The sequence below is a fragment of the Lutra lutra genome, chromosome 6 (assembly GCF_902655055.1).
Source record: "Lutra lutra chromosome 6, mLutLut1.2, whole genome shotgun sequence".
Classification (NCBI taxonomy): Eukaryota; Metazoa; Chordata; class Mammalia; order Carnivora; family Mustelidae; genus Lutra; species Lutra lutra.
In genome coordinates, this window is record NC_062283.1 from 56,702,041 (window position 1) to 56,721,799 (window position 19,759).

The 19,759-nt window shown below is 34.4% G+C and overlaps 1 protein-coding gene across 5 annotated transcripts in view; it reads left to right on the forward strand.

The window, feature by feature from the left end:
• Positions 1-17,486, forward strand: part of MMUT (methylmalonyl-CoA mutase) — a 33,089-nt gene extending 15,603 nt beyond the window's left edge. For 4 of the 5 annotated variants that reach the window (XM_047733458.1, XM_047733459.1, XM_047733461.1 and 1 more), the window contains 7 exons: positions 457-568; positions 1,848-1,963; positions 6,233-6,348; positions 9,289-9,420; positions 10,595-10,742; positions 14,776-14,943; positions 17,219-17,486. In XM_047733458.1, the coding sequence (XP_047589414.1) occupies positions 457-568; positions 1,848-1,963; positions 6,233-6,348; positions 9,289-9,420; positions 10,595-10,742; positions 14,776-14,943; positions 17,219-17,347 (921 nt within the window). In that variant the 3' untranslated portion in view covers positions 17,348-17,486. The remainder of the gene's footprint in view (positions 1-456; positions 569-1,847; positions 1,964-6,232; positions 6,349-9,288; positions 9,421-10,594; positions 10,743-14,775; positions 14,944-17,218) is intronic. The other variant, XM_047733462.1, reaches the window with a different exon arrangement.
• The last annotated feature ends 2,273 nt before the right edge of the window (positions 17,487-19,759 follow it).

A 19,759-nucleotide genomic window follows, 5' to 3' on the forward strand; every position in this document is an offset into this window, starting at 1 on the left:
CCTCTCCATCTACTTGTGATCTCTCTCTGTCAAATAAATAAATAAAGTCTTAAAAAAAAAAAGATCTTCTTTCTTAGCAACTTTCAAATACATAATAGTGTATTGTTAACTCTGTAGAATTTCTCTTTCTTTCTTTCTTTTTTTTTTTTTTTTTAGTTTTTATTTATTCACTTAAGAAAACTCTACACCCAGCGTGGGGCTTAAACTCACCAACCTGAGATCAAGAGTTGCCTGCTCTCCTTGACTGAGCCAGCCAGGCACCCCTAACTGTTGTAGAATTTCTAATTAATGCTCTTGAAGTCTACTTGATTCTCTTCTTACAAAGTGTTAAACTTACCACTAAAATAGCTTATTGCTTTATTAATATTAGTATTTATGTGATATAACTAATTTGTATAGTTTATAAAAATATCTTTATATTCTTTTCCAGTTTTATTAATCTATTTTTCTTATTAGCTCATTAATGAAATTGAAGAGATGGGTGGAATGGCCAAAGCTGTAGCAGAAGGAATACCTAAACTTCGAATTGAAGAATGTGCTGCCCGAAGGCAAGCGAGAATAGATTCTGGTAAGATAAAATGAAAACGTTTATGTGTGAAATCCAGTGTTTAAAAAGAAATATTAATTTCTATTTGAAGAAAACACATGTGAGTTATAAAACAAAGATAATGGAAAAATGAAACTTGGATAGAATGGTTCTCATCTCTGTCTGTCTTTCTATCCATCCATCCATCCATCCATCCATCCATCCATCTCCCTGTTTGTATTTTTGCATGCGTGGGTGCACACAGGTAAGCATATGTAGAGTATGTGTGGAGGTATGACCATTGTGTATATATAAGTGTGTAGGTGGGTATCTCCAGCATTTTAAAGATGGTATTATTATTGGTCATTGTGCTTTGCATTGGAGTATTTATTTACTCATTCAGTCAGTCAACACTTTTAGTAGTTAGCATTTGAGGCACTGTGCTGTGTCTGGGCTTACAACTGTGAATAGGTCAAATATGCTCTCTCCACCCTCAGAGCTTACATTTTAGTAAGAGAGAAAATGAACAAGTAAACAAATAAGCAAGATAATTATAAATTGTGATGAGTTCTATAAAGGAAATACGAGGACGGGGTGGGTGGCAGGATGTCTTTAGATACAGTAATAATCTGGTAGTTTGAGGCTAAATATATTTTTACTGTGTCAAGGAAATGTCTTTATAATTCTGGTTTATTACTTACAAATATTAAAAGTACTTTTTGTTAAAAGTGATTGGCTGTAAAAGAATTCAAGAAAACTTTGAAATGCTATTGAATGTTAATCCTCTTCCTTAAAAATCTTGATGTAGCTGCTATTATTATTTTAATTTTGTAGTGTTAAAAGAGGGTTTATCAGAAACTCTGGGGAAGCATATAGTGTAGGAGAATAATAAAAGTCCTTCCCTACAGAGATTCTGATACATATCTGTTCTTTCCCCTTTCACCCCCATTTTATTGGGATTTGCTTTACTGATGTATATTGAAGTTTCATTAAGATTTAAGAATACTGCCGCTTCTGGGCGGCTCAGTCAGTGAAGTGACTGCCTTTGGCTCAGGTTATGATCCCAGGGTCCTGGGATTGAGCCCCACATAGGGCTCCCTGCTCAGCAGGAGAGTCTGCTTTCCCCTCTCCCTCTGTTCATTCTCTTCTCTCACTCATTCTCTCTCTCTTTTAAATAAATGAACAAAATTTTAAAAAGATTTAAGAATACTACTTAAAAATATTAAGCTTATAAGAAAAGTATGTGATGATCAGAGCATTACTATTAGGCAATTATTTATGAATAGAATCTATATGTTACTTTCCTCTGGAAAATTAATAGGTTCTGAAATAATTGTTGGAGTAAATAAGTACCAGTTGGAAAAAGAAGAATCTGTGGAAGTTCTGGCGATTGATAATACTTCAGTGCGTAACAAACAGATTGAAAAACTCAAGAAGGTAATAATAGCTATCATTTTTTGAGTGCTTTCTGTCTTCTGGGCACTGTGTAAGCACTTACATTGTCTTGCTTAATCCTTGTAACAACCACATGAGATGGGCATTATATCCCAACATTTTGAAGTTAAGGAAATAAAAGATAAGGGAGATTAAGAAACTTGCCAGGAGTAAATAATTGAACAGCCAAGACTGAAATCTGTCTGTTGACACCAAACATTCATGTTTTAAATTATGACAACTGCATTTGTGAAACTTAAATATTGTTATTAAAAATCACTATAATAATAATACCTGCCGTTATTTACAGATTAAAACAAAGGCTTAAATGATTATGTAACTCCCTCAAAATTAAAAACAAAATTAAGTTCAGAGTATCTGAACCCAGGACTTTTCACTATAATTTGTTTCCACTAGACCATGGTTTCTGATACTACTATGAAAGTATCATTTTTTTTCTGTTTTTTTTTAACTCAAATATATATATATATATATTTTTTTTTTATAAACATATATTTTTATCCCCAGGGGTACAGGTCTGTGAATCGCCAGGTTTACACACTTCACAGCACTCACCATAGCACATACCCTCCCCAATATCCATAACCCCACCCCCCCTCTCCCAACCCCCCTCCCCCCATCAACCCTCAGTTTGTTTTGTGAGATTAAGAGTCACTTATGGTTTGTCTCCCTCCCAATCCCATCTTGTTACATTTATTCTTCTCCTACCCCCTTAACCCCCCATGTTGCATCTCCTCTCCCTCATATCAGGGAGATCATATGATAGTTGTCTTTCTCCGATTGACTTATTTCGCTAAGCATGATACCCTCTAGTTCCATCCACGTCGTCGCAAATGGCAAGATTTCATTTCTTTTGATGGCTGCATAGTATTCCATTGTGTATATATACCACATCTTCTTTATCCATTCGTCTGTTGATGGACATCTAGGTTCTTTCCATAGTTTGGCTATTGTAGACATTGCTGCTATAAACATTTGGGTGCACGTGCCCCTTCGGATCACTCCACCGCAAATATCATTCTCAATGGAGAAAAACTGAAAGCTTTTCCGCTAAGGTCAGGAACACGGCAGGGATGTCCGTTATCACCACTGCTATTCAACATAGTACTAGAAGTCCTAGCCTCAGCAATCAGACAACAAAAGGAAATTAAAGGCATCCAAATCGGCAAAGAAGAAGTCAAACTATCACTCTTTGCAGATGATATGATACTATATGTGGAAAACCCAAAAGACTCCACTCCCAAACTGCTAGAACTTGTACAGGAATTAGTAAAGTGTCAGGATATAAAATCAATGCACAGAAATCGGTTGCATTTCTCTACACCAACAACAAGACAGAAGAAAGAGAAATTAAGGAGTCCATCCCATTTACAATTGCACCCAAAACTATAAGATACCTAGGAATAAACCTAACCAAAGAGACTAAGAATCTATACTCAGAAAACTATAAAGTACTCATGAAAGAAATTGAGGAAGACACAAAGAAATGGAAAAATGTTCCATGCTCCTGGATTGGAAGAATAAATATTGTGAAAATGTCTATGCTACCTAAAGCAATCTACACATTTAATGCAATTCCTATCAAAGTACTATCCATTTTTTTCAAAGAAATGGAACAAATAATCCTAAAATTTATATGGAACCAGAAAAGACCTCGAATAGCCAAAGGAATATTGAAAAAGAAAGCCAAAGTTGGTGGCATCACAATTCCAGACTTCAAGCTCTATTACAAAGCTGTCATCATCAAGACAGCATGGTACTGGCACAAAAACAGACACATAGATCAATGGAACAGAATAGAGAGCCCAGAAATGGACCCTCAACTCTATGGTCAACTCATCTTCGACAAAGCAGGAAAGAATGTCCAATGGAACAAAGACAGCCTCTTCAATAAATGGTGTTGGGAAAATTGGACAGCCACATGCAGAAAAATGAAATTGGATCATTTCCTTACACCACACACGAAAATAGACTCAAAATGGATGAAGGATCTCAATGTGAGAAAGGAATCCATCAAAATCCTCGAGGGGAACACAGGCAGCAACCTTTTCGACGTCAGCCGCAGCAACATCTTCCTAGGAACATCACCAAAGGCAAGGGAAGCAAGGGCAAAAATGAACTTTTGGGATTTTATCAAGATCAAAAGCTTTTGCACAGCAAAGGAAACAGTGAACAAAACCAAAAGACAACTGACAGAATGGGAGAAGATATTTGCAAATGACATATCAGATAAAGGGCTAGTGTCCAAAATCTATAAAGAACTTAGCAAACTCAACACCCAAAGAACAAAGAATCCAATCAAGAAATGGGCAGAGGACATGAACAGACATTTCTGCAAAGAAGACATCCAGATGGCCAACAGACACATGAAAAAGTGCTCCATATCACTCGGCATCAGGGAAATACAAATCAAAACCACCATGAGATATCACCTCACACCAGTCAGAATGGCTAAAATGAACAAGTCAGGAAATGACAGATGCTGGCGAGGATGCGGAGAAAGGGGAACCCTCCTACACTGTTGGTGGGAATGCAAGCTGGTGCAACCACTCTGGAAAACAGCATGGAGGTTCCTCAAAATGTTGAAAATAGAATTACCCTATGACCCAGCAATTGCACTGCTGGGTATTTACCTTAACTCAAATATATTTTAATGGTGCTTTAGTAAGGTACAGTTTATAAATGAAACATATTTATTTTGATTGAAACTAGAGTAGTAGTTTTATTTCTGATTTCTTGCCAAGATGAATCAAAGTATATGAAATGCTAAGATGAAACATAGTCTTATAGTCGTAACATATATTTCTATTGTGAGAAGCTACCGTGGTCTCTTAATCTTTGGCTTTTATAATTACTGTTATTTCTAAGGTAAGGAATTTGACATTATTTAGCGATCTTTAATGGTTTTCATTGGTTTACTTTCCCTGTGATAGTTTAAGATCTGACTTTTTTTTCCCTTCTCAGTTTAGATGTTCTTTAGGAATCTAAGAGTTTGGTTAGACTGAATGCACAACCATCATCTTCCTTTTTTTTTTTTTTTTAATGGCAGATGTTTAATGAAATTATTTCCATTTTCACCCTTAATGAGGAGATAAGGACCCCTCTCTCAATTTTGTCATGCTTTTTACAATGTCCTATTTAGGGTGTAGCATGTTATTTTCAGTCATCACAAATATCTCAACCTTTATTATATTTGGAAAACTCCTTTTCTCCTCTCTTATACTTTAGGCTTTTATTAACTCTGCACCTCACTGCTTGAGGAGTTCATTTTGCCATAAATGATGTTAAACTTCATTTCGGGCAAGAGAGAAATTCAGTAGTGATAATGGAGTTGGGTTTTTTCCTTGCCCTTAGTATAAGATTTCTGGTCCACTTCTTCTTAAACATATTACATAATTTTAGTAGCATCTTGAGCAGTATCATATTTTAGACTCTTTTATAGATGGTGTAATCTTGTTAGAAATTGGATTTTAGATAACTTTGTTTAGGCAGGTTGTTGGTAGAGCAAGGTAGAGCAAGACCTGAGAGGAAAAGTTTTTTACCATGCTTTTCATTGTCTTTTTGTCTCCTGCAGTATTTCTCACTGTCTCTTGTCTTTTTTTCTCTCTTTTTGGATTATTTTAATTTTTATTTTTTAAGTCCAACTTGGGACTTAAACTCACAACCCAGAGATTAAGATCTAAGCTGAGATCAAGAGTCCGATGCTTACCTGACTGAGCCACCCAGGCGCTCCTCTTTGGGTTATTTTTAAGTAAAGAAAAATCATATACATATGTATTATTACCAATATATCTGTTAATTAACAAAGGAAAACAACATATAACTGAAGTATTCTCTAAGTTGTAATCTATTATCATTTTTTCTTCCTTGTGACTCTTACTCTTTAGTGTGTCTTTGAAATTACGCATGTAAAACATCTACTTGTTTTTGATGTCTTGTTACATAAGTAAAGCCTAAGTAGAGTCACCACTATTATTTATTATTGCCCTACTTGTTTCTGATTTATCAGGATTATACAGAATTCAGTATTATTTTAGGAAATCCTTAAATGTTTATTGAATGACTGAATGAATAAATTGAATGAGTATCAGTCCTAGGATACATACTATTCTCTCCTTTTTTTTCCTTTTGTTTTTGAGTTTAGGATTATGGAACAATTTCTGTGTGATGTAGTATCAGTGTCTGATTTCCTGATCTCTCTTTTATTCTCTATTCATGAAAATTGTCCCTTTTCTTGACCTTTTTCTTAAGGTCAAATCCAACAGGGATCAAGATTTGGCTGAACGGTGTCTTGCTGCACTGACTGAATGTGCTGCCAGTGGAGACGGGAATATCCTGGCTCTTGCAGTGGAAGCAACTCGTGCAAGGTGAGGGTATTTAAGTTTGGAGATTGCCAAATACCAGAAGTTGACCTGCTTCTCAAAGTGTACTTAAATGAAAGGTTGATCATATAAACCATGTGAGCCTAAACGAGTATATTGGAAACTCATATGAAGATAGCTTTTATTTTTCTTAAATATCAGCACACTTACAACATTCATGTCTTTTTTTTAAGCATGTAAACATTAAGAGACTTTACTCTCCTTAAAATTTAAAAATGAAACATTAACTTTTAAAATGTATCAAGAATGAAGTCATCTTGTTTTGAGAAAGTCCATCTTACGAGGGAAAATACCCTCAGGTCACTAGTAACTCCCTAATGTAGATCTAAGTATTTCTGTAAATATATGAACAAAACAGCAAAAGTGATTGATTTTTGTCAAGTTCTGTTATTAGCAAAATAAGGTAGTAAGAACTGTTCAGGTACATGTGCTCATTTCCCATCTCCAGAGAAAAGCTGGAGGTTTGTTATTTTAGCAGCTATATGGTAATGAATTATAAATGACCTTACATATGTTCTTCACCAAAGGCATCATGAAACCTTTCTGAGCAGGAAACATGTTTAAGCTCTCCCCTTTCCTTCTCTAGGTGAAAGGTGGCGTGCTGAGAGCCCTAGGAACCCATGCACCACAGTGTGGTGCAGGACATAGTGCAGCCAGGCAGCCAGCTAGCCAAACAGTGGGGTTCCCGAAGACATTTTATTCATGTACAGTACTTGGATATCACCAGGGTTTGAGCAGATAGAGTGCTATTCATGATACTCTAAGTGCCACTGTCCTATAGGCATCTGGAGATCTTAAAGGTGTATTAAAAATCATTGAATAGATCCTGTATTAGAGTTCATTAATGCATCCATGCAGCTGGCTGAAATTTCTGTTTACACTGGTTATTAAATCTTTCTAACAAGGTTTGGGAAAGGGTCAGAATTATAGATGAGAAAAGATGAGCCAGCCTTTTAAGATTTGCAGTAAGAAATTACAGAAAAACTTGCTGAAGCCCTTCAGAGGAAAAACTCATTAAGCCTCCTTCACCACTCCCACCAGGGTGGGTGGAGAGTATATTAATACTTTATTAGTATATTATTATATTATTATTATATTATATTATTTTATATTTATTAATCATTTTTATTTTATATATATTTAAATATATTTTTATTTTTATATATTTATGTATTTATATATTATATATTATATATTTAAATATATTTTATATTTATTTATATTTATATTATTATTATATATTATATTAGTATATTAGTATATTAATAAAGTATATTAATACTTTAATTTCCCTATGGCTTGGGACATTTTAAGCTATTGTAATGAACCCATGTCACTCATTTGTAGGTTGAGAAGTTTAATGTACTTTCAAATATAGGGAGACATTTTTATTTTTGACAGTAAACAAACCTACTCTTTGTTCAGAGGTTGACAAGGCTTCTCTTGTCTTCCAAAGCTATTCACTGTGTAGTTAACTTTGAATAGACAGTAAAAATAAAGGGCAATCAGTGCTTTGTTTCATAGGACCTGCAGAAAAACAAATAAACCGCAGAAAATTTTCTCCCAATACATGATGTCACTAAGTGAATTATTTTTGCTTTTGTTATTTATTGCTTAATATAATAACCTTTTCTTTTTAACATGTTGTTTTAAGTGCTTAAAGGGTAGAATAAATAGTATGTGGGTTGGGTTTGTTTGTTTGTTTTCCAGTTTTTATTTCTTATAAGAAATAAAAAAAAACTTAACTGCTTACAGTCCTCTAATGGTCTCCCCTGCCTTTTAAATTAAAACCTAACCTTACCATGGCCTCCAAGATTGTGTAAGATACGAATCTGGCATATTTCTTTGACCTCACCTTATTCTACTTCCTTTATTAGGCTATGTCCCCAGTGTCCTTGTTCTAGTTTTAGAACAAGGAGCATGTTTTTCTACCTCTCAGAACCTCTGCATTTAGTACTTCCTTTTTCAAATGGTTTTCCCCCTTAAGCTCCCTTGAGTTTCTCCTTCTCATCATTTAGGTCTTAGTTCTAAAGTTAAATATTCATGTCTTCAGTTCTTTAGCTTTCCCAGAGATCCCATTTCTCCTGTTCCAGTGTGTTCATAGTGCTTATTATCACATGAAATTCTTATTCATTCATTTGTGTGCATGTGTATTGTTTGTGTCCGCTGACTAGATAATAAGCTCTGTAAGAGCAGTATCTCCCCCTCCAAGTCTTATTTATCATCGTATGTCTAGCACTTACCATGCTTTTCCCATATTAGGCTTTCAGTAATTGTTGAATGAATTAGTAAACAATGGATGGAATATGCCAAAAGACTTACTTTCTATCAAAATATATCAGCAGGAGGGGGTCTCTGGGCAGTTAAGCATCTGACTCTTGATTTCAGTTCAGGCCATGATCTCAGGGTTGTGAGATTAGGCCCTGCATTGGGCTCCAACCTGGACGTGGAGCCTGCTTAAGATTCTCTCTCTCCCTCTGCCTTAGGCCCTGCTCGCGCGCGCTCTCTCTCTCTCTCTCTCAAAAAGAAAAAAGAAAAAGAAAAAAAAGTATCAGTGGGAATCTTGTTCCCTTTGCCTATTTGTATTGTTAGGTGGTAAATTATTCATGCTTATCTACTTATAGTTTTTTAAGTCATTCCATTAATTTTTAGTTAACAAATGTTAAAAAGAGAGTACTGTGTATAAAGGCATCCAGAATCATTTTTCACTAGTATTCTGAGGAAAGATACTTTCATCAATGCAGTAAAAAAATACTCCAAGTAAAATAAGTTGGTCAGAGAAAGATGAATATCGTAAGATTTTTGGTAGCATATATTTTACTTAGGTAATAAAGTATGTCTAATTATATTGAATATTTAAGTAAATATTTTTATCTCAAATGATGATGTTAATAAAACCTCTATTTTATTATTTTCATATTTTAGATGTACAGTTGGAGAAATCACACATGCTATGAAAAAGGTGTTTGGTGAACATAAAGCTAATGATCGTATGGTGAGTGGAGCCTATCGCCAGGAATTTGGAGAAAGTAAAGAGATATCATATGCTATCAAGAGGTAATATGTGAGATTTCTTTCACCAGAATGTCTTTTCTGTTAACATAATCCTTATGAATCAAATTTGGGCTTATTTTTCTCACATAACATTTGGAAAATATTTGAATTGACTTTCCTATTACTCTGTACTTTTACTAATATAATATTTTAAATTTTCACCATAGTTCCCTTTAGGAGTTTCTCGTTTAAATCAATTTTTTTTTTTAACTAACATTGATACTGCTTCATATCCCCTGGGTGCTTATATTTCAGTCTCCTTATTATAGTATACTTTTATATTTTCCTAAGTTTATTCAAACTGTTTAATTGTTTAAATAATTATAAAATAATTTCCTATTTGAATATAAGTATTTGGTTGCCATCTATGCATAAATTAAAATCAAACTCTCCGAACTGACAGTAAATAGCACTGTCAAACATGATTAGGAAATATAAATTAATAGAAATTGATCATAGTTCTGAGGTGTAAATGTAGCTTCCTGATTCTTTTTCTCAACCTTTGTAGTTTCCCTCTTTTTGTATCACTAGTTATAATATGAGATAAATATCAAAACATCCAAGGGGAAAGTCATCAAAATGAAACTTTTTTTTCTTTTAAATAAAACAAATGTAGTACTTTTTCATATGGGGTATAAATTTATTGATTTAAACAGACAGATATTTTGATTACATGTCATTAGAAAGTACCACATTGCAGTCAGCTTGGAGGAGTTCACACTTGTGATGAGTAGGTGAGATACAGACAGTTCAAAGCAACCAGTGAGTTACATTTGTATAAAAAACTCTGAAAGGTACCTTTTAGGTTATATTTAAATATTTATGCATATTATACTCTGGAGACTGGCTTAGGAAGGTGAAAAGTTGTCATTTCCCCATCTTGCTTCACTGTGATGTTCTCAGGTGTTATGGGCTTATTGGTTGTGCCATCTTGCAGACTTTCCTCTAAGGGAAATGTGTTAAGCATACCCAAGCTTTAATGGAATTCTCAATTTAAAATAGAGATCTTCACAAAATATGAGTAAACAGATCCAAAAAGATATTTTTAAATAAACTTGAAGGATTTGCTGTGAATAAATTATAGTTTTTATATCTTATCTTTGGACAATTAACAATATATAAATTTTATTTTATTATTATTACTTTTAATAACTGCTGTATTTTGGAATGTTCTTAGGGTAAATAAATTCAAGGATCGTGAAGGTCGCAGGCCTCGTCTTCTTGTGGCAAAAATGGGACAAGATGGACATGACAGAGGAGCAAAAGTTATCGCTACAGGATTTGCTGATCTTGGTTTTGATGTTGACATAGGTCCTCTTTTTCAGGTACTGAAAATAGCTGGGAGAATTTCAAAAGAATGTCATTAATCACTTATATTTAGAAAAAATAATGATAAGATGATAAACCATGATGATGTTTTTCAAGTTGTTAAAGAAGAAAATGAGTTTAGCAGATTCCCAAATTTATTTTTGAATGCATATAATCCAGTTAATTATGACAGAAATAGGAAAGTAGTGTAATTTATGTTAATATACTTATTTCTCAGACTTGGTAAAAATCAGTAACTAAAATTGTTGTTAGGTGTCTGAGACTGAAGGTTACTTTGAAAAATCTTATTCTTTTGAGATTCGACTAATAATTTATTGAGATTTGACTACTAATTTGTGGGAAACATAACCCACAGTGGATTGGTGGGAAGTGTTTTGAAAGAGAAATCAAGCATTAGAGTGAGAGGGTCAGTTCATAATTAGATTTTCTCTTCTTTTTACTCTCTAGTAGTATTTTATTTAATCACAGAATATTTGGTCCAGCAGAGTAATAATTTGTTGGAAGTAAATGAAACTGAAATTCTCTATAGAGTAGTATAATAATCATTCCCTACAAAATATCTTCGGTTGAGTACATTATAATAATAAGTTGTAATAAGTTTGTAATAAGTTTCATATTAAAGGCTTTATCTATTATATACTTCTTGATCATCTACCAAATGCTAGGTTCTCAGTTGAGTAAGATATGATTTTTGTCTTCAGGGAGATTGCAGACTCCTAACAGAAAGAGATTTGCTTACCAGTAATCACAGCAGAATAATAATGTAATTAAGGTTTGAATAAGGAACTTGTCCAAATATTCTAGGAACTTATGGTTGAGCTGTGCCTTCTGGAAGCCTGGAAAGCAAGGCAGGGAAGGGCATGCTAAGAAAGGTTGGCTTGGGCAGAGGGGCAGAGGTACAGAGTCATGAAGACATGATGCCTTTAAGTGACTACGAAGTTCAGTGCAATTAGAATACAGAGCATGGGATGGTATGTAGATTATGATGAATAGCCTTATATGTGCCATTCTAAGAAGTTAGAACATATCCCAAAGGTGTTTAGGCAGAGTGACAATCAAATGTATACTTTAGAAAGCTCACTTTCCAGGAAAATCACTTTCTGAAGTGGATTGAGAGGAGCCGTGACTAGATGCAAGGAGTCCAGTTCAGATGTTCAGTAAATCCGAGTGAGAAGCAAGGCAGGCCTTAACCAAGGCAGTGTCAGGGTCTTAGCAGAAGTCAGCTAGGATTGTGAAGAAAATTTAAAGAAGGGACTATTTACAGATAAGGAGGCAGGCTTAAGAGAACCAGCTTGTGGAACATTCAGATAAAGATGACCATATAGGTTGGATATGCCTGTCTGGAGCATAGAAGAGAGGTCTCCATTATAAATAAGATTTTGAGACTTAGAGTGTGTAAATGGTACTTAAAACCATGAAAACCGGTGTAACTTCCCATCAGAAATGTATATCACAAGATGAGAACTTAAACACCAAAAGGGAAAAGGGGAGGATGTAGCAAAGGAGGGAAAGGGAAGAGGGTGAGGAGTGAGATAAAAACTGAGGAAGAAGGAGAGTTTCAGGGAAAAGGAAGTACTGTTATTCCACCCTGTGGATGAGTCAACTAAGATGAAGCCTGAAGAGTATTCATTGCATTTTTACCAGCAAAGAGGTAAGCCTTTCTGAAGAGGTCCATACTCTGTAGAATCTGTAAGATTTTCCCTTTTTGAATTTATTTATTTATTTATGTTAGCAAACATATAAAAACATCATTAATTTTTGATATAGTGTTCAATGATGAATTTTTAAATATTACTATAGAAAGTCTAGAAGAAGTTTTCACTATGAAGCGCTAGCCTGAACTTCTGGAGATAACATCTTTGAACTGTGTTGGTAGGTAAATTCATAAATACATTTAAGCTAGGTTTTGTTAAGAACCTCAAATATATTTTAGATTAAATAAATACATATATTTAGATTGCTTTCATTCTTCCTTTGAGTTGAATACTTTCCCATTCTAGTTTTTTACTTACATTCTACTATGCTTTTACTTTAGATTTTTGTTTGTTTGTTTTCAAGAGGAGGGGAAAGAGAGAGGAGGGAGGGACAGCTGGAGAGAGAGCCAAGCAGATGTCCCACTAAGCGGGAAGCCTGATGCGGGGCTTGATCCCAGGACCCTGAGATCATGGTCTGAGCTGAAATCAAGAGTCCAACACTTAACTGACCGGGCCTCTCAGGTGCCCCTTTGTTTGTTTTAACTAATGACCAAATATAATACATTCCTGATATTTAGTAATTAGCTTTCAGGAAATATTTTTTTATAAAATGAAAGTAATTAAAAACAATTGTTGTCATTCATTGGCACTTAAAAGAATTTTTCAATGAGCTGCAAGTTCATTTCTCCTTTACATGCCGTCTATAAAAATATAGTATACCTTTTAATACTACCAACTTTGTTAACATAATACTTTGTCATTAAAAAAAAAAAAAGAAACACTTTCCTGTAGATGAAGGTACTTTCCTTCAGTTCTGTGTCTTGATTTAGGTAAAATTAGATTTGAAGTTTTAGAATGCTCAGTATTTGATAACATAAAATACAATTTATTGTGTATAAACATAAAGCATGGAACTGAATTGTTTAAATGGAATTTTAATCTAATGAATTTTGATAACAGGGATGATATGAATGACCAGTCAGGCATAAGTCAATTAAATTTGTTAATGCATCAATACCAAGAATATGCACATTTTCTTAAACGTTTTAATTTCATAGGTTATATTTTTCACAGACTGATTTTTTTTAGCAGTATGCTATGTGATTTACTTAGAGATCTTCTTGAACATGGCTTCATTCCCAAGATGCATAGGATCTTTTGTTTTCACACTGAAATGAGCCCTAAAATATTGCCGAACTAGGAAATTTTCAGATAATAATTTTTTTGAGCTTATAATTGTTCAGCAGTTTCTGAGATAACTTTATCCTCCCTAAATTTCTCAGTTTGCATTATATTTACAATGAGAAACTTGTAGGTATCTTTTATATGAAGTTATTTAAATACATGAAAATTATCAAAGCAAATGTCACTCATTGCAGAAAATGAATATGATCTTGGGTAACTCAATTCATAATTGAATACTTGAAAATATCCTTCATGATTCTGTATAGCATACTGGTTAAATCCAGTTAATAATGAAGAACAGCCTTCTTGGCACCATCCCTTCTCTTGTTTATGTGTTTGCCAGGGTTTTGTAGCTAGCCCCTTAACTGGTTTCTAGAGTTCTCATGTTATTTTGATTCATATGTTGCTGTCAATTCAGTGTCTTCATGGGAGACTGAGGTCCTGAGCTTCCTAGTGTACTGTCTTACTAAAGTCACTTTTTCCCACCCATTTTATTTTAAAATCTAAAATTCACTTTTCACATTGAATTTTATGTTTAGTCTTTTTTTTTTTTTAAGATTTTATTTATTTGACAGAGAGAGAGATCACAAGTAGGCAGAGAGGCAGGCAGAGAGAGAGAGGGAAGCAGGCTCCTGGCCGAGCAGAGAGCCCGATGTGGGGCTCGATCCCAGGACCCTGAGACCATGACCTGAGCCGAAGGCAGAGGCTTTAGCCCACTGAGCCACCCAGGCACCCCTATGTTTAGTCTTTTACTTCTTCATAGATACTATGATATGTTGGCTTGTACTGCTCAACCACTCAATAAATGTTGATAAGACAACAGATGTATTTTACAAAAATTGTAATGTGAAGAGATAATATATTTTGCCTAAGGATAATTCCTTATCCTACAGGTTTTTTGGGGGAGCTATATTTGGTGTAACTTAAATCTAATCGATAAATTCTAGAGCTAGAAGCAAAGACAGGAGTGGTGTTTATTTTATCAAGGATGAGTTGAGATTTATGATTTGAGAATGATGAAATAATGAAGTTATATTCACTTCAAGATTTTTAATGAGAAAAACCATGGAATGCCAATTAAGTAGATAATAGTTTTAAAATACTCTTTGGAATAAATGATGATTTGTTTCTTCACTTTCTGATTGCTTAGACTCCCCGTGAAGTGGCCCAGCAGGCTGTGGATGCAGATGTGCACGCTGTGGGTGTGAGCACACTTGCTGCTGGTCATAAAACCCTAGTTCCTGAGCTCATCAAAGAGCTCAACTCCCTGGGACGGCCAGATATTCTTGTCATGTGTGGAGGAGTGATACCACCACAGGTATTGTTCATTTCCTGTATTTTTCTAGTACTATGATGGGAATCCTGAGTAATGTTAGTTTATATGTAGTTCCCACTTACTGTATACATTTACTAAAGATAAATTTGCTGTAGATGTTGATCTAAATTATTTCCTGGTGATTTTACTAAGTAAATCTTACTTAAAAAGTGGGCAATGTTGTTTTCTATTCAAGCTATATTGTAATTCATTTTGTATGATTTAACAATTTACAAAGCTTCTATGAGGGAATTACCTCCTTGCAAACTAATAACCTAGATAGAGATCTACTTTCTTCATATTCAGTAAAGAATGATGGAAAAGGAACAGGATAAAAGTAATAAAATCTCACAGCTAGACTAGAGAAGAATGGTAAACATGTTGCATCTGTCAACCCCTAGACACAGACAGTGTCCACCATTTGTCATGGTAGTGAAGTGAGTCCTTTGATAACCAGTCAGCATCACTTGTTTTTGTTGTTTCAGAGTAGCTACCTTGTTCCGTTCTTCGTGTTTCCATCCGTGGATGTTGTCCTAACTCAGAGCTGTATCAGTTACATGGTCTTGTAAAACCTCTTTTTCATTAAAGCTAATTTTATTGGGGCATAGTTTTCTTAGAGCCAAAAATATCCTAATTCAGAAATAAATGGAATCAGCTTGTTCTGGAAATTCAGTAATTTGAATTTCCCCCGATTGGTGAACAGTTGGATTCTTGAACAAAAATATGGATCATCTTAGAAAAGGAGAAATAAATGCTAGGTAACAATCAATGATGTCAGTTAATTTATTAATGGGGTGGGAGGATACCTTCCACATATTGCCTTACCTGTCAGTTAAAATAATTAGTTAAAATATAAATTTGGTTTGCTTCCAATCCCGTTTTGTTTTTTTTTTATTAACATATAATGTATATTTGCCCCAGGGGTATAGGTCTGTGAATCGCCAGGCTTACACACTTCACAGCACTCACCATAGCACATACCCTCCCTAGTGTCCATAACCCAACCACCCTCTCCAATCCAGTTTTTAATTATATCAAGTTTTCTTTTTTTATTGAGAATGGAAAAAATAGAAGTGTATATGAGATTGTTCTAAGTAAATAATTGATAGATGCTACAAAGACCCCTCCACGAGAGCAGGAGTCTATCAGTGAAGTGTGATCTTATGTCGAGGTCTATAATTTTTTTCCTGCATACCACTCAGAATATAAAATAGTGACTTCTATACCACTTATGAGATCAGACAATATATATATGAAATTGTGAGGCTGATAATCATGCAGATCTAGCAAGCAAACTATATATTATTTATTCTTTCTAACAACACAGTACTGAAGGTGTTATAGTCAACACAAAACTGCTTTTGTTAACATACTTGCCTATTATTTTTGCAAATACAGTTTACTATATGGGAATATAAAGGGTGTTTATTCTTTATTGTCTATCTTGGAAACTTTTATCTGTATTGCAGTTTTAGAGTCTAATATATAAGCTCTTAGATGTGATGTTAAATTTAAGAGCCAAAATATCGGAATTGAAATATGAGTTGAGAAAAAACACAGGTCTGTTATCTAAGTAAGCTCACATTTTTAAGAAATATATTTCACAGAAGTTGTATTAACCCTCTGGATATTTGAATTACTCAAAACATCCGTAGATGTCTTCCATACCTTTTTCCCTATGAGTTTAAAGATTATTTTCTGTAATGACACACGTGTGTTAATATGAGTATCCTTTATAATTGTAGCAGTCAACACTTATGCATACACACAGCACAATATATAAACTTGAATCACTGTGTTATAACCTGGAACCATGTAACCTTGTGTCAACTATATTCAAATAAAAAATTTTAACAAAACACCCAAAGTATCACCATTCACCAACTGAAGACAAAACATCTTAGAGGAAATAAATAGCCTAGTAAACTCAAACCTATAATGTGATACTAAATTTAACACAAATAGTCACAAGTAGTGAAAATTTAGGCAAGAGAAAATTACATGGTTTTGGTCTTAGAAATTCTTGGTCAGTGGGTCATACTGCTTCTTACTACATGTCACACACTGGGGTAATTCGGAAAATGTGTGATAGATGGGTTATTATTAGCAGTCCTGGGAAAGCAAGAATTTTTCAGCTCCAAATGCAAATGGTGTACCAGTTGAGAAAGCTGGGGGCATTGGTGACAAAGAATAAAGGACAGCGTTCATTGTCCTGGTGTCATTTCCTTGAAATTAGAAATATTGTCTCTTCTATTAATTAAACAAATTCTTTCAACAGGATTATGAATTTCTGTTTGAAGTTGGAGTTTCCAATGTGTTTGGTCCCGGGACTCGAATTCCAAAGGCTGCCGTTCAAGTGCTTGATGATATTGAGAAGTGTTTGGAAAAGAAGCAGCAATCTATGTAATATCCTGTTTTTGTGTTAGCTTTTTTCTAAAATAGTCTTTCAATGATGATCAGAGCGTAAAACCATGTCTTCAGTTTAATTCAACACTTGATTTGTGCTGTCTTGAAAGCTTTGCATTAAAATACCTGATTTATAAAAATTTTGTGATGTTCTAATTGTATATATACAGTTTCACTTTAAAAATTAAAAAAATAGGGCACCTGAGTGGCTCAGTTGGTTGAGCAGCTGCCTTCAGCTCAGGTCATGATCCCGGACTTCCAGGATCAAGTCCCGCATTGGGCTCCCAGCTCTTTGGGGAGTCTGCTTCTCCCTCTGACCTTCTCCTCTCTCATGCTCTCTCTCACTCATTCTCCCTCAAATAAATAAATAAATAAAATCTTTAAAAAAATAATTAAAAATATATATATATACCCTTAAAAGCTCTACTTGTTTAATACTTCATCAGAAACTCTAGACAAAGGTATGATTTTAAAAAGTCATGGTATTTATTTGAAGTATTTCTTATAAAACTATTTCTTTCTATTTTAAAAATTAAACTTTACCTAAAAAACAAATCTAACTAGTCCCATTCTTCAAGTTAGTATTATATTGACTTGAACACCAAAAACAAAGTCCATATATGAACAAAATAATTACACCTATCTTGGAAAAAATAAGGAAGAGTATTTACGTAGAGAAATATATTATGGTTGTAATCTTCAACCAAATTCTACTAGAATCGCTTCAATAAGAATATTAAATCAGATAAGGATGAAATGGCAGAATATTTCTTTAAATCTGACTTTACTTTCTTCCTGGGCATGAACATATGACTGTTATTTCTGGGCTTGTCTCAAGACCCAGGAGACTGGATGTTTATGAATAGTCCCTAAAATGAAAGTGTGTAGGTTATTAATATAGCTTTCTCCAGAATAATGATGTAAGCTGGGAGTATAGAAGGGCTCTGATGTCTGGAAAAGCTAGTGGTATAACTCAATCCAAGTCTGAAGGTCTGAGAATCAAGAGAGCCTGTAGTGTAAATCATACCCTAAGGCCTATAAAAGATGATGTGACATGTCCCAGATCAATTAGTGAGGCAGGAAATAAGAGGGGTGGCTTCCTCTCTCCTTTGCCTTTCATTTCACTGAGACCCTCAACAGATAGGGTGATGCTCACATCACTGGAGTGGGCAATTTACTAAATCCATTGATTTAATGGATTCAATTTGCTAATTCAAATTCAAATGCTAATCTCATCCAGAAACACCAGAACATACACACACCAAAATAATATGTAATCAGGACATCCCATGGCCAGTCAAGTAGATTACCTATTATAGGTACCTATTACTTAAAATTATCATAGGTCCCTTCTACGTTGCAGGGAGGAATGTACAATGCTGCTGCCATTGGGGAAAATGATACAATTCCTCAAAAAAACTGAATAGTTACCAAATGGCCCAATAATTCCACTCCTAGGTATATATCCAAAAGAGCTGAAAGTGGGATCTCACATAGATACTTGTGCACCCATGTTCATAGCAGCTTTATTCACAATAGCCAAGAGGTAGAAGCAAACCAAGTGTCCTTTGATAGATGAATGGATAGGTAAAATGTGGTATATACTTAGAATATTATTCAGCCTTAAAAAAGAAGGAAATTCTGGTACATGCAACAACATAGGTAAAACTTGAAGACAATATGCTAAGTGAAATCAGCCAGTCACAAAATATTTCATTTATATAAGATTCCTAGCATAGTCAAATTCATAGAGACAGAAAAGTAGAATGGTGGTTGCCATGGCCTGAGGAGAGGGAATGGGAAATTAAGGAACTGAATGGTTATAGAATTTCAGTTGGGGAGGATGAAAAGTTCTGGAAATGGATGGTAGTAATAGTTGTACAGCAGTATGAATGAACTTTGAGCCACAGAACTGCACACTTAAAAATGGTAAGTAAGGTAAATTTTATGTTACATGTATTTCACCATAGTAAAAGTATTTAGGACAGTCTTGACATGTAGCATTTATTTTATAAATATTAATAATGTTGTTATTGTATTATTGTTGTTGAAAAAGAATGAGTGGTAAGGCAGGAAACTGGGAAGGCAGGCAGGAGCCAGATTATGTTTAGAGGCAAATTAAGGGATTTGGACTTCATCCTAAAGATAAGGACAGAATCATAAAGGGTTTTCACTATGGAAATAACCTGATAAGATTTGTGTTTAGCACAACAGCTGTGTGGAAGATGCCTTTTAATGGGGCAAGACTGTCTATGAGAGAAGACTATTAGAATAATGTATTAGAGAAATTCTCAGTATCTAAACTTATCTGCTCAGGTACTGCTCAGAAATGACAAACATGGAGAGGTAAGATCTTATTTTGGGTAGATTGAATTGTCAGAATCTGTCTTTTATCTAAAAAAAAAAAAAAAAG